At 42.8% G+C, this 12,651-nt stretch overlaps 1 protein-coding gene and 1 long non-coding RNA gene across 6 annotated transcripts in view; one reads left to right on the top strand and one right to left on the bottom strand.

Moving 5' to 3' along the window:
• The window catches only part of MBOAT2 (membrane bound O-acyltransferase domain containing 2), a 214,264-nt gene extending 211,295 nt beyond the window's left edge, over positions 1–2,969 (bottom strand). For 2 of the 4 annotated variants that reach the window (XM_037894110.2, XM_037894111.1), the window contains exon 1: positions 2,600–2,861. Coding sequence is in view for 2 of the 4 variants with exons in the window: in XM_007053183.3 (XP_007053245.2) it covers positions 2,600–2,671 (72 nt within the window). In the remaining 2 variants the exon portion in view is untranslated. Of the gene's footprint in view, positions 1–2,599 lie in introns of all 4 variants that reach the window. The other 2 variants (XM_007053183.3, XM_037894108.2) reach the window with 2 other exon arrangements.
• Positions 2,970–2,990: 21 nt separating this feature from the next.
• On the top strand, positions 2,991–9,260 carry LOC119565744. Of its 2 annotated transcripts, XR_005224578.2 has the most exons (4): positions 2,991–3,126; positions 3,880–3,994; positions 5,266–5,369; positions 6,023–9,258. It is a non-coding gene; the product is annotated as an uncharacterized LOC119565744 (long non-coding RNA). The 2 variants fall into 2 exon arrangements; XR_005224577.2 differs by having other exon boundaries at positions 5,266–9,260.
• The last annotated feature ends 3,391 nt before the right edge of the window (positions 9,261–12,651 follow it).

Here is a 12,651-nt window from a genome sequence, read left to right as displayed (position 1 = left end):
AGCCTTGTCTCCACTATGATTTTTACAGCAAACACACATTACCTATCTCACTGTAAAAACCCACCTTTCTTGGCAGTGAAGACACAGCCAAACTGGTACAACTCCCACAAAAGGGATTTGTGTAGCTTTAACTGTAACAGTATAGTTACTCCTTTTGTACTTCCTTGTTCAGCCAGATCTGCTTTTTATAATCCCTAGTGTTTGTACAATATTATTGAAAGGCATACATAACCTTTGCACATACACCAATTTATCTGAACACTTTCTGTTTCCTTTTAGTCTTTTCCCTCCACTGCTTCATCCCATTTGATTACATCCAACACCAATGTTCTCTCCCTAATTAAACATTTCTTTATACATCTGTCTTGTGATGAGACTTGTTATACAAAAATCTCAGCTTTAAAGGTTTTTTTTAAAGTACTCCAATAAATACAACTTCTTACAGAGTTGTATAATTTCACAAAGCCTTGACCATACTCTAATCAACATTACTATTGCTTAAATCATGGCTAATGAAAATTCACAGCAACTTTCCTTTGTACACATCTATGTATCAACATTAATAGTCCATAGGGCAGGGCAATATAAAAATGAGCGGAGGGGGAAGTATTTTAATGTTCTTGTTACAGACCTTCTAAACTACACACACAGTTTTCATCAAAATTGCCCTGGAAGCTTCCATGTAGCTTGCTAGATAAGGGCAAGGTATTTTTCATAAAGCACCTATCTTACAGAAGCATCTGTTGCAGAACACTAGAACAATACAGGTTATAATCCGTATATTGATTAAGATTCTAGATGGAGGCCTTCCAGTCTCTTGGATAAATCATTTTAAATGATGTGTCAGCAATATTTATAAAAACGAGTTTGAACAAGTGACCATATGCCACAAAGTGATGAAAGTTATAATGAATGCCAACATCCTGGAATCATGCCATAAATGAGGAGTTATCTATTATTTGTTTTACAACATCCAAGTGAGTTCTAGGTGCTTTACAGAAATAGAGAAGGCGTGGTTCCTGCTTTAAGAGTTTAAAATCTAGAAATAAGAGAGTTCAGATACTAGGCCATATACTCCCCTTGCTACCAGTATGAGATGCATACTGAATCAACTGAAGTTCTACATAGTATCTAGCTCCTGGTGTCAGAATTCACTAGAATTGCCTGCTTTTGGGAGCTTCTATAACAGCCATATATGTTTAGAAGCCACAGAATTAGGATATTTTTAGCCTCTTGTATTAGTGGAGTAGAAAATTTTAAAACTAAAACTCTTTTTTCTAGAGAGTTTCCTTTCCTCAATATTTAGTCCCCACTGATTTTTACTTGTGAAGTTTGGTTTAGTTACACCCCTTAAATGCAAAACTCCCTCTATGTACATATAATAGGAGTTCTTCTATTTTCTTTACCTTGCTTCCTTTATTTGCATACTATCACCTTAGAAACTTAGATGCTCTGCCCCAAATCAGCCTTTACACATTTACACATGGTTTTTCTTGTTATTCTTCCTTCTAAAATTGTCTCTCTGCCCATACATCACAGTATCACTACATTTTTTATGAACATTACATATATATTTGTAAAAGTTTTATTTCCTTTTCTTTCACAAACATACTATATGACCTTGGGTAAGACACTCAACCTGTACATCGCAGTTTCCCCATCTGTAAGCTAGGGATAACACTTTCTACTTTACATGTAGTGAGAGACATAAGGCATCAGGTATTTACACATCCTGAGATAAAAGGCACTAGGGAAGTGCAGTGCCCACAGGTATATATTAATTATTAAACATTTTGTTTATATAAACAGATACATATATGCACAAAACAAATAATACATAAATGCAGAGTAAGTGTGTTCCATGAATTGCAGAAATTAACTACACTCATGACACCCCTGGGAGGTCAAGTCAATATTATCCCCCCTTTCCAGCTGAAAAAAAAAAAAAAAAAAAAAAAAAAAAGAGATTAAATGTCTTCCCCGAGGCCATACAGAGGTAATTACAATGCCAGGAAAAGAACGTATGGCTTCTACCAGTCCCCTGGTATAACGACTGACCCACACGCACAGGGGTCAACCACCACCATAACTATTTGTAAATACACATATAACTATATTATGTACACAATTTTATTACACTTCTGTAATACAATTTAGAACAAGCGTTGCAATTAAAAATACCATCTGATGTATGCTTTTGCATTTATCAAAACACTGAGGTACACCATGTGCACCTGCACAAATAGCATTGTTGTCGCCTATTCTCATACCAGATGCATACTCATGTTCATCACATCTTGCACACACACTAGTGTCAGAGATGGGTGGATGCAGGCACAAGCGTTCCTGCACACACAAAGGGCTGGATTATGCACACAGGCACCCCGCTGCCTGGGCACGCACGGGGGAAGGTGCCGGGGGCTGTCCCCAGACACACACAGAGACGTGCCGGGGGGTGCGGGGTGCATGCAGGGAGAGGTGCCACGGCTAGGATGAGGAGGGAAGGGGTGGGGGATGGGATGGCGTGGAGGGGGCTAAACCCAGCCAGCCCCCTCTCCCCACAGGAAGCCGAGCAGGGTGGGCGCCTCCCCATCCTCACCTGGTCTATGGGCAGCCGCACGGCGTTGCTGAGGGGCTCCAGCAGCGTGCAGCCTGTGGTGCTGGTGGCCATGGCGAGGGCGCCGCCCCCGGCCCGGGAGAACGGAGACTGGTCGGGGGGAGGAGGAGGAGGAGGAGGAGAAGCCGCTTTTCCCTCCCGTCTCCCCACACCAGCGGCAGCAGCGCGAAGAGCCCGAGCGACGTCGTGACAACAAGAGGCCGGAGGAGGTGGCGGGAGCGGCCCACCGCGGAGTGACAGTCCCGCTGCCCACTCCACACGCGGCCAAGCGGTTGAGTGACAGGCGGCGGCTCCCAATCCCCGCCCAGCAGGAGGGCGGGACAAAGCCGACAGTCGTCACCTCCCCTTCGGCTCCGATGGGGGCCGCAGGACCGGGTCAGGGGCCGTTGGGCTGGGTTAGGGACTGTCGCTATGGTGACTCCCCTTCGCCTGCTGTTGGGGAGTGGCTGCGGGACTCCCAATGGAGAAGGGTCAACAGAACAGGGGGCCACGGCAATGCCTGGGGAAGGGTAATGAGGAGACCCCAGCATTGGGGGGGGCGTGGCAATGGGGGGTTAATGGGGGCCTCACCCCAGCACTGGAGAGGGGGCACTGACAATGGGGAGGTAATGAGGAGACCCCAGCATTTGGGGAGGGGGGGTGCTGGCTATGGGGGGAGGGGTTAATGAGGATGCCTCAGCATTGGAGGAGGGTACCGGTAATGGAGAGGGCTGGTTATGGGGAAGCTTGTGCATTGGGAGTGGTACTGGCAATGGTGGGGTTAATGGGCCTCTACCAGCAATAGCAAAGTTAATGAGGGTCACCAGCACTGGGTGGAAGGGACAGTAAATTAAGGAGAGTGCTTGGTAGTGTTGAAGTGTGGAGGATATCAGCACTTGATGGGGCCAATTGAGGGGTTCAAGTCTGGGAGTGCTGGGGCAGCAGCACTAGATAGAGGGTAGTACCTACCCTAAAGATTACTTTGGTATCAGCACTTGCCAGGAGTTTGCACCTTGACAAAATGGGATGGGAAAAGCTGGGGAGCCAGAGCATTAGAAAGGTTGAGAGTATTGGTCCTCACTGAAAAGGGAATGGCAGTTGCCTGAGGAACCTAACTGCTACCCTGATAGCTATTGGCCTAGTTTGGGCTAGGAAAATCACAGTGGGTGCTACTATGGTGGAGGTTTACAAAACTGTTTGTTGTAGGAGCATGTGGATGTGATAAAGGTGGACAAGGTACCAGAGATAATTAAGGAATATAAACAATTGGCTTTTTCCAACAGTGCAGGAGCAATGTGCCTCTTCTTCTCCTAACTTCTCTCAAACACCCAAGAGTTTATGCGCTCCACAGGAAGGAATATTACTCGATGGTTAAGCAGACATTAGTGGATCATTGTGGTAAGATTTTGGACGTTTACATGTTATACGATGGCCGAGCAAAGTGCATTGTAACAGAATTTTCAGAAAAAGACTTGTAAAAAGATGGCAAAGGGGACTCTGTTCCCATTGAACAACACTGATATTCCCACACTTCAAACCCCTTGGCCCCAGCACCACCCCAGAGCCTAGGGGAATTTCTGTTGTAGGTTTACATAAAGGAGTACAGATATGATGCTGATGTTTGAAATTCATATTTTTGTATTGGTGCCAATCATACTACTTTTCTAAATCTTTTTTCAAGTTTATAAAAGTTGTTTGCTGCTTTTGATATTTGTTGCTTGACATATAGTATGGTGTCACCATCATTGAACATCTCGTTCCTTAGATCGGTAACATGACTTGATTCTTCTAGTATTTCTCCATCTACTCTGGTGGTTGCGTTTGGGACATTGATAGGCATATATTTTGTCTTTCCCTTTTTGAAAACAAACCAACTTGTTCTGGGTGCATCTGCCAAAAGCTTGGTCTCCTCCCCCCCCCCCCCCCCAAAGCAATATGTAGAACTAAGCAGGACAGTGTCATCAGCAAAAATGAGGTTGTCATAAATATAAAGGGAAGGGTAACCACCTTTCTGTATACAGTGCTATAAAATCCCTCCTGGCCAGAGGCAAAACCCTTTCACCTGTAAAGGGTTAAGAAGCTAAGATAACCTCGCTGGCGCCTGACCCAAAATGACCAATGAGGGGACAAGATGCTTTCAAATCTGAAGGGGGGCGTGGAACAAAGGGTTTGTCGATCTGTGTGACGCTTTTGCCGGGAACAGATCAGGAATGCAGCCTTACAACTCCTGTTAAGTTAGTAAGTAATCTAGCTAGAAATGCGTTAGATTTCCTTTCGTTCAATGGCTGGTAAAATAAGCTGTGCTGGATGAAATGTATATTCCTGTTTTTGTGTCTTAAGGTCTTGCCTCTGGCCAGGAGGGATTTTATAGCACTGTATACAGAAAGGTGGTTACCCTTTGCTTTATATTTATGACAGAAGTAATCTAGTTGTGCTTTATCATTTGTCCATAAAATTCCTCAGTTGCCCTGTGCAATTATGTTCCTCATGACATAGTCAATGACCAGTGCAAACAATTGGAGTAAGGCACAAGGTGTTACGCCCCACATCAGCTAATGGTTTGCAGTGGCAACTGATGTCACCACCTGACTGCACATGAGTCATGGTGAATATGGCTGATTAAAATAGGCAATATTTAGGGCACCTTTTCTATCCTCTTTCCTTTCTAGAAACGTTGAAAAATAGCTACTCAGTCACCTGGGCTGTTGTCAGGCATCCTTGCTGCCCATGATTCAAAGATGAGCAACCAGAGTCTCAGGTTACCTATGTGCAGGTTTGTGAGTGTGACCCCCAGTGTTGATCTACCCCAGTGGTTCTCAGCCAGAGGTCTGGGGGGCGTGAGTGGGTTTCAAGGGGTCTGCCAAGCAGGGTCAGTGTTAGACTCACTAGGGTCCAGGGCAGAAAGCCCAAGCCCCACCGCTGGGACTGAAGCCTGGGGCCCTGAGCAATGTAGCTTTGGGGGGGGCCCTGTGGTCTGGGGCCGAAGGCAATTGCCCTGTTTGTTACCCCCTAATGCCAGCTTTTACAGCATGTTAGGGGGGCCTCAAAAGGAAAAAGGTTGAGAACCCGTGATGTACACCACTCGACCATTGCTGCAGGACTTTCTTAATGATGCATGAATGCCTGGGTGTGAGGGGTTTGTTTTAAGTAAGACCACCATTGCACAAGGACAATCTCACTCTCTTACCTGCTGGAGTCAAAGGCCAGTGGCATGTAAGGTCACAATGACTGAGAACATCATTAGCTGCAGTGGATAGCTGTTGATATCTTTTGTGCCTTGTCAGGCATTATTTATTCTACAGTATGGTGTTGCAATACCTTTCCATCTGTTGGTCCAAGAGGTATCCCTCACCTCATCTGCCAAAGCAGACGTAGTATGCTGGGAATAGGCATTTCCTCTCATGTCTACCTGGTTTAATTCACCAGTGTCCCAATACGTGGCCGCTACTGCATACTAGCAACTATTTGGAGCCATGGGTAAAAGCTGGATAAGAAGTGAGGACCAGTGAAAAAGAACCACTCAAAAAGTGTGATTGTCCTGATTTTCGGAGGTACTATCTCTCCTTCTGGGAGCTATAATCAAGTAAGCTAGTGATGGTTGCATGTTATTCAAAAAATACTATAATTATGTTTACCATATTCATAAAAGTAGTTAGTCTGAAGTCTTTGGGAGTACGTGCATTAGTAGGATGAGCATAATTTGATCCATAATAAGAGAATCCATTTATTTCTATACCACTCATCAATATAGTATCTGAGTATCTAATTTCAGAGCCAAATTACACGTTTTTTAGAGTAGCAACAAGACTTTTTAAAAGGTATATAATTTTGCTAGTACCAGAATACTTCGCTCTTTCAAGCATGTTCCTTTGTGTTTTGTGCTGCTGGTTGTATATCTGGAAACATGACTTCAGGCCACACGCACAATTACTGCAAAAATATACTCCATGACATCATATTGCACAGAGATTAGTTCTTCTAAAAAGTATTAACAAGTAATGAGACTGTTTAAGCATCATAATATTCACTGACACATATACCATATGGACAAAAGTGCCAACTGCTAACCTTTAACACTTAGGGAAAAATTTGTAAAACTTAATCCCTGATGTAACTCCATGAATTTTATTGGAGTTATACCAAGGATGAATTGACCCAACATGCCTCCCTGGGTTTTGCATTCATATTTTACTTAATTTCTCCTGCAGCCTAAGGCAGATTCTATTGAGAAATTCATTTGGTTTTAAACTCATAGCTTTCAACTGTATCGGGTAACAAAGTACAATCACTCATTGTAGACCCAAATGTACCTTTGTCATACAAACTAGGTCTGATGCCTGGTTATTACTGCTATAAATTAGTGATGATAAAAATTCTGAACTTTGAAACAAGTTACATAAAGTGTGAGGCAGATGCAGTGTGGTTTACAGAAATGAGTACAGGTTTAGAAGCCAAGAACACCTACATTCTAATCCCACCTAAACTTTATAAATGTGAATTATCCCATTAAAGTCAAAGGGAGCACAGGTGTAAGTGTCTACAGGATTGAGACCTTAGTTTCTATTTTTTACTGGGATCAAGCTATTTAAAACACAACTCTTTAGAAATCTTAGTTAGATTTTGGGGTAAAGTTTCAGAAGGACTGCTTTAGAGACAGTTTTCGCTAACTCTGAGTCATTGTCTAGTGGCAGTCAGTGTTTATTCCAGTACATGAAAACCTACAGAAGTGTTGATAGTTATTACATGATGCATAAACTATTCATAGCAAATAATTTACCCAATGAATGTAGCCCTTATTTCTTACTCTCAAATTTTCTTTGAGAAAACTCACCATGCCACAGCAAAAAGTGCCATTTTGAGAGGTACCTTAATAGCCTGTAATTTTAATATAAAAATAAGTTTATACTCTTCTGTCAGTATATGTGCTCTATCTGTACTCAGAAAGTATGAAAAGTATGTTTCAGCACCAAATTGGGCTGGGATCTTATGACAGGAGTTACAGGAATGTGTATTACAAGTCTCAGAACAATAGTGCCTTGCACCTAACCAGAGAAACTGGTTGTTCTGTTTACGTGAAGTAAAAAGATAATCCCTTCCCCAAATAACTTACATTCTAGGTTCATAATAAGACACACCAGGTGTGAGTGGCCCACAAGGTTTACAGCGAAACAAGCACATTTTGAATGAGAAAGAGAAGTAACAATTTTCTACTTGTCTACCCATTGTCAGTGGACAGAGTTTTTGCAGACATCACAGCAGAAATGAGTCTTAAGGTGGGATTTGAAAGAAGATGGCTTTAGGATGTTTTTGAGGAGTTTCCAGGGGGGAGGGGGCAGCAACGTATCTGAGGGAGAAGCTGAGAACCTTGGTAGAGCAAAGGTGGTAGTTGACATCACAAAAAATCAGTAGAGCAAGTAGGTATGGCAAGGCTAAATCCTGAAGGGACTTAAAGACATAAACAAATTGTGCGTTTGATTTAGGGAACAAGGGGAAACCAGTGGACTCCTGAAAAGAGCAGACTGATGTGGTCAGAGTGATAAGCCTGGGAAATTTGGCTTTTGCTTTCAATCGATTCCACAAGCATTACATTCACTCTCAAATTGGGGAAAAGGGTATATTTTATTTAATTGTTTATAACAGTTATATGTCCAGTTAGGGAAAAGATCTGTGCACCAAAAGCCCTCTTTGATAAAAAGCTGTGTCGTGCATAGAGAGATTTATGCTGATTGATTAATTCCAGGAAAATAACTATGTATAACACAAACCTCTGCCAGTGTGCTACTATTATTATTTAACTTTCTACCATGCCATAGGTGTTTATTAGCATTTTACAGAAAAATATAAAGGCAAGTGTGACGGTGTTCCCCATAAGGCTTTGTCGAAATATGCTTATGAATATATATGACATAACTAGAATATGTTCTATGCTACATATGCCATGTAACATATCTATGTAAAGGTTATGATCTACTGAATCTATTGATCCTATTTGTATGCGTGTAGCATTTTTGTATGCAAAGTTATGAATATTGGCCGTGTACTGGCTTGATTTCTAAATAACCTTAGTAGAGTATTTGGTCAGTTCCTGGAGAAAGGAATTGGCAAAGTTAAGTGCCCAATCAAGAAGCACTTAAGGAACAATGCATCTTGGAATGCTCCAATCCACATAAGAAGTCTTCCTGGAGACATTCAAGATACCATGTGGGCAATGGCTTCTACCTGCAAAAACTGTGAGTCATGCATGGACATGTGACTTGCCCAGGTGACTCCAGAACTCCATATTGGAGCTGGACTTCGCACAGGAGAGAGGAGGGGGTCTCCACTCACAAGAGAAAGTCTATTTAAGCCCGTGGGAGACCCCTCCATTTTGTCTTCAGCTGGCTAAAGAGAGAGCCTCTCCACCCCCAAGAAAGAAACTGGAACGAAGGGCAATAACTACAGGGGGTGTGAGTGATTGCTGGACCCGGACTAGAAGGAGATCAGTCTGTAAAAGGAAGCTTACTGGAACTGGTGAGATTTTGTCTGTATTCAGTTTTATTAGACATAGACTTGCGGGTTTTATTTTATTTTGCTTGATAATTCACTTTCTTCTGTCTGTTAGTACTTGGAAACACTTAAATCCTACTTTCTGTATTTAATAAAATTACTTTTTACTTATTAATTAACCCAGAGTATATATTAATACCTGGGGGGGAGGGGAGGCAAACAGCTGTGCATATCTCTCTATCAGTGTTACAGAGGGCGAACAATTTATGAATTTACCCTGTATAAAATGGATTTATTCAGGGTTTGGGCCCCATTGGGAGTTGGGTATCTGAGTGTCAAGGACAGGAACACTTCTGTGAGCTGCTTTCAGTTAAGCCTACAGCTGTTAGGTTCAGACCTGGGTCTGGGTTTGCAGCAGGCTCAAACCAGGCAGGGCACCGAAGTCCTAAGCTGACTGGGCAGGAAAGCAGGGGCAGAAGTAGTCTTGGCACACCAGTTGGCAGCTCCCAGGGGGTTTCTGTGATCCGAACCCTAACAGCAAGTACCAACCCTAAAGAGATTACAATCACCCTGTGGGCCCAATCCAAGAAGGTTTTGAGTGCTTCCTGAAAATTGCATTTAGTTCAGTGACAGTTGAGGATGCTCGTCACTTTGCAGGAACAATCCTTAAATTAGACAGGATAGGATAACAAGGAAAGGATATGGTGAGGAGAAGGGTTACAACTTGAAAGATTATGACATGCTTTATCATATACACATCTTGTTCCTCTGTTTATATTACATGCACATATTTTAATCAGGGCTGTCAAGCGATTAAAAAAATGAATTGCAATTAATCGTGCGATTAATCATGCTGTTAAACAATAATAGAATACCATTTATTTAAATATTTGTGGGTGTTTTCTACATTTTCAAATATATTTATTTCAATTACAACAGAGACTACAAAGTGTACGGTGCTCACTTTATATTTATTTTTGATTACAAATATCTGCACTGTAAAAAACAAAAGAAATAGTATTTTTAATTCACCTAATACAAGTACTGTAGTGCAATCTCTTTATCATGAAAGTTGAACTCAAATGTAGAATTATGTACAAAAAAATAACTGCATTCAAAAATAAAACAATGTAAACTTTAGAGCCTACAAGTCCACTCAGTCCTACTTCAGGCAATCGCTCAGACAAATAAGTTTGGTTACAATTTGCAGCAGATAATGCTGCCCGCTTCTTGTTTACAATAAGAAAAGGAGTACTTGTGGCACCTTAGAGACTAACCAGTTTATTTGAGCATAAGCTTTCGTGCGCTACAGCTCACTTCATCGGATGCATGCAGTGGAAAATACAGTGAGGAGATTTATATACACACAGAACATGAAAAAATGGGTGTTATCATACACACTGTAAGGAGAGTGATCACTTAAGATGAGCTATTACCAGCAGGAGAGCGGGGGCGGGGGGGGGGGAGAAAACCTTTTGTAGTGATAATCAAGGTGGGCCATTTCCAGCCGTTAACAGGAACGTCTGAGGAACGGTGGGGGGGAAATAAACATGGGGAAATAGTTTTACTTTGTGTAATGACCCATCCACTACCAGTCTCTATTCAAGCCTAAGTTAATTGTATCCAGTTTGCAACTTAATTCCAATTCAGCAGTCTCTCATTGGAGTCTGTTTTTGAAGTCTTTTTGTTGTAATATTGCAACTTTTAGGTCTGTAATCGAGTGACCAGAGAGATTGAAGTGTTCTCCGAATGGTTTATGAATGTTATAATTCTTGACATCTGATTGTGTCCATTTATTCTTTTACGTAGAGACTGTCCAGTTTGACCAATGCACATGGCAGAGGGACATTGCTGGCACATGATGGCATATATCACATTGGTAGATGTGCAAGTGAACGAGCCTCTGATAGTGTGGCTGATGTGATTAGGCCCTATGATGGTGTCCCCTGAATAGATATGTGGACACAGTTGGAAACGGGCTTTGTTGCAAGGATAGGTTCCTGGGTTAGTGGTTCTGTTGTGTGGTGTGTGGTTGCTGGTGAGTATTTGCTTCAGGTTGGGGGACTGTCTGTAGGCAAGGACTGGCCTGTCTCCCAAGATTTGTGAGAGTGATGGGTCATCCTTCAGGATAGGTTGTAGATCCTTGATGATGCATTGGAGATGTTTTAGTTGGGGGCTGAAGGTGATGGCTAGTGGCATTCTGTTATTTTCTTTGTTGGGCCTGTCCTGTAGTAGGTGACTTCTGGGTACTCTTCTGGCTCTGTCAATTTGTTTCTTCACTTCAGCAGGTGGGTATTGTAGTTGTAAGAATGCTTGATAGAGATCTTGTAGGTGTTTGTCTTTGTCTGAGGGGTTGGAGCAAATGCGGTTGTATCGTAGAGCTTGGCTGTAGACGATGGATCGTGCGGTGTGGTCTGGGTGAAAGCTGGAGGCATGGTAGGAATAGCAGTCAGTAGGTTTCCGGTATAGGGTGGTGTTTATGTAACCATCGCTTATTAGCACTGTAGTGTCCAGGAAGTGGATCTCTTGTGTGGACTGGTCCAGGCTGAGGTTGATGGTGGGATGGAAATTGTTGAAATCATGGTGCAATTCCTCAAGGGCTTCTTTTCCATGGGTCCAGATGATGAAGATGTCATCAATATAGCGCAAGTAGAGTAGGGGCATTAGGGGACGAGAGCTGAGGAAGTGTTGTTCTAAGTCAGCCATAAAAATGTTGGCATACTGTGGGGCCATGTGGGTACCCATAGCAGTGCCGCTGATTTGAAGTTATACATTGTCCTCACCCATAACTATTTCACAGTTGGGGACAAAGTCACAAAGTTCAGCCACCAGGTTTGCCGTGACATTATCGAGGATACTGTTCCTGATGCCTTGTAGTCCATCTTTGTGTGGAATGTTGGTGTAGAGGGCTTCTACATCCATAGTGGCCAGGATGGTGTTTTCAGGAAGATCACCGATGGATTGTAGTTTCCTCAGGAAGTCAGTGGTATCTCGAAAAAGGTGGGAGTGCTGGTAGCATCGGGCCTGAGGAGGGAGTCTACATAGCCCGACAATCCTGCTGTCAGGGTGCCAATGCCTGAGATGATGGGGCGTCCAGGATTTCCAGGTTTATGGATCTTGGGTAGTAGATAGAATACCCCAGGTCAGGGTTCCAGGGGTGTGTCTGTGCGGATTTGTTCTTGTGCTTTTTCAGAGAGTTTTTTGAGCAAATGGTGTAGTTTCTTTTGGTAACTCTCAGTGGGATCAGAGGGTAATGGCTTTTTGGCCACTATGGATGTAGAAGCCCTCTACACCAACATTTCCCTCCCGCCCCCCCCCCCCCCCCCCCCGCTCTCCTGCTGGTAATAGCTCATCTTAAGTGATCACTCTCCTTACAGTGTGTATGATAACACCCATTTTTTCATGTTCTGTGTGTATATAAATCTCCTCACAGTATTTTTCACTGAATGCATCCGATGAAGTGAGCTGTAGCTCACAAAAGCTTATGCTCAAATAAATTGGTTAGTCTCTAAAGTGCCACAAGTACTCCTTTTCTTTTTGCAAATACAGACTAACACGGCTGCTACTCT

This window comes from Chelonia mydas, chromosome 3, assembly GCF_015237465.2.
Source record: "Chelonia mydas isolate rCheMyd1 chromosome 3, rCheMyd1.pri.v2, whole genome shotgun sequence".
Taxonomy (NCBI): Eukaryota; Metazoa; Chordata; order Testudines; family Cheloniidae; genus Chelonia; species Chelonia mydas.
This window is presented reverse-complemented; position numbering and strand designations above follow the sequence as displayed.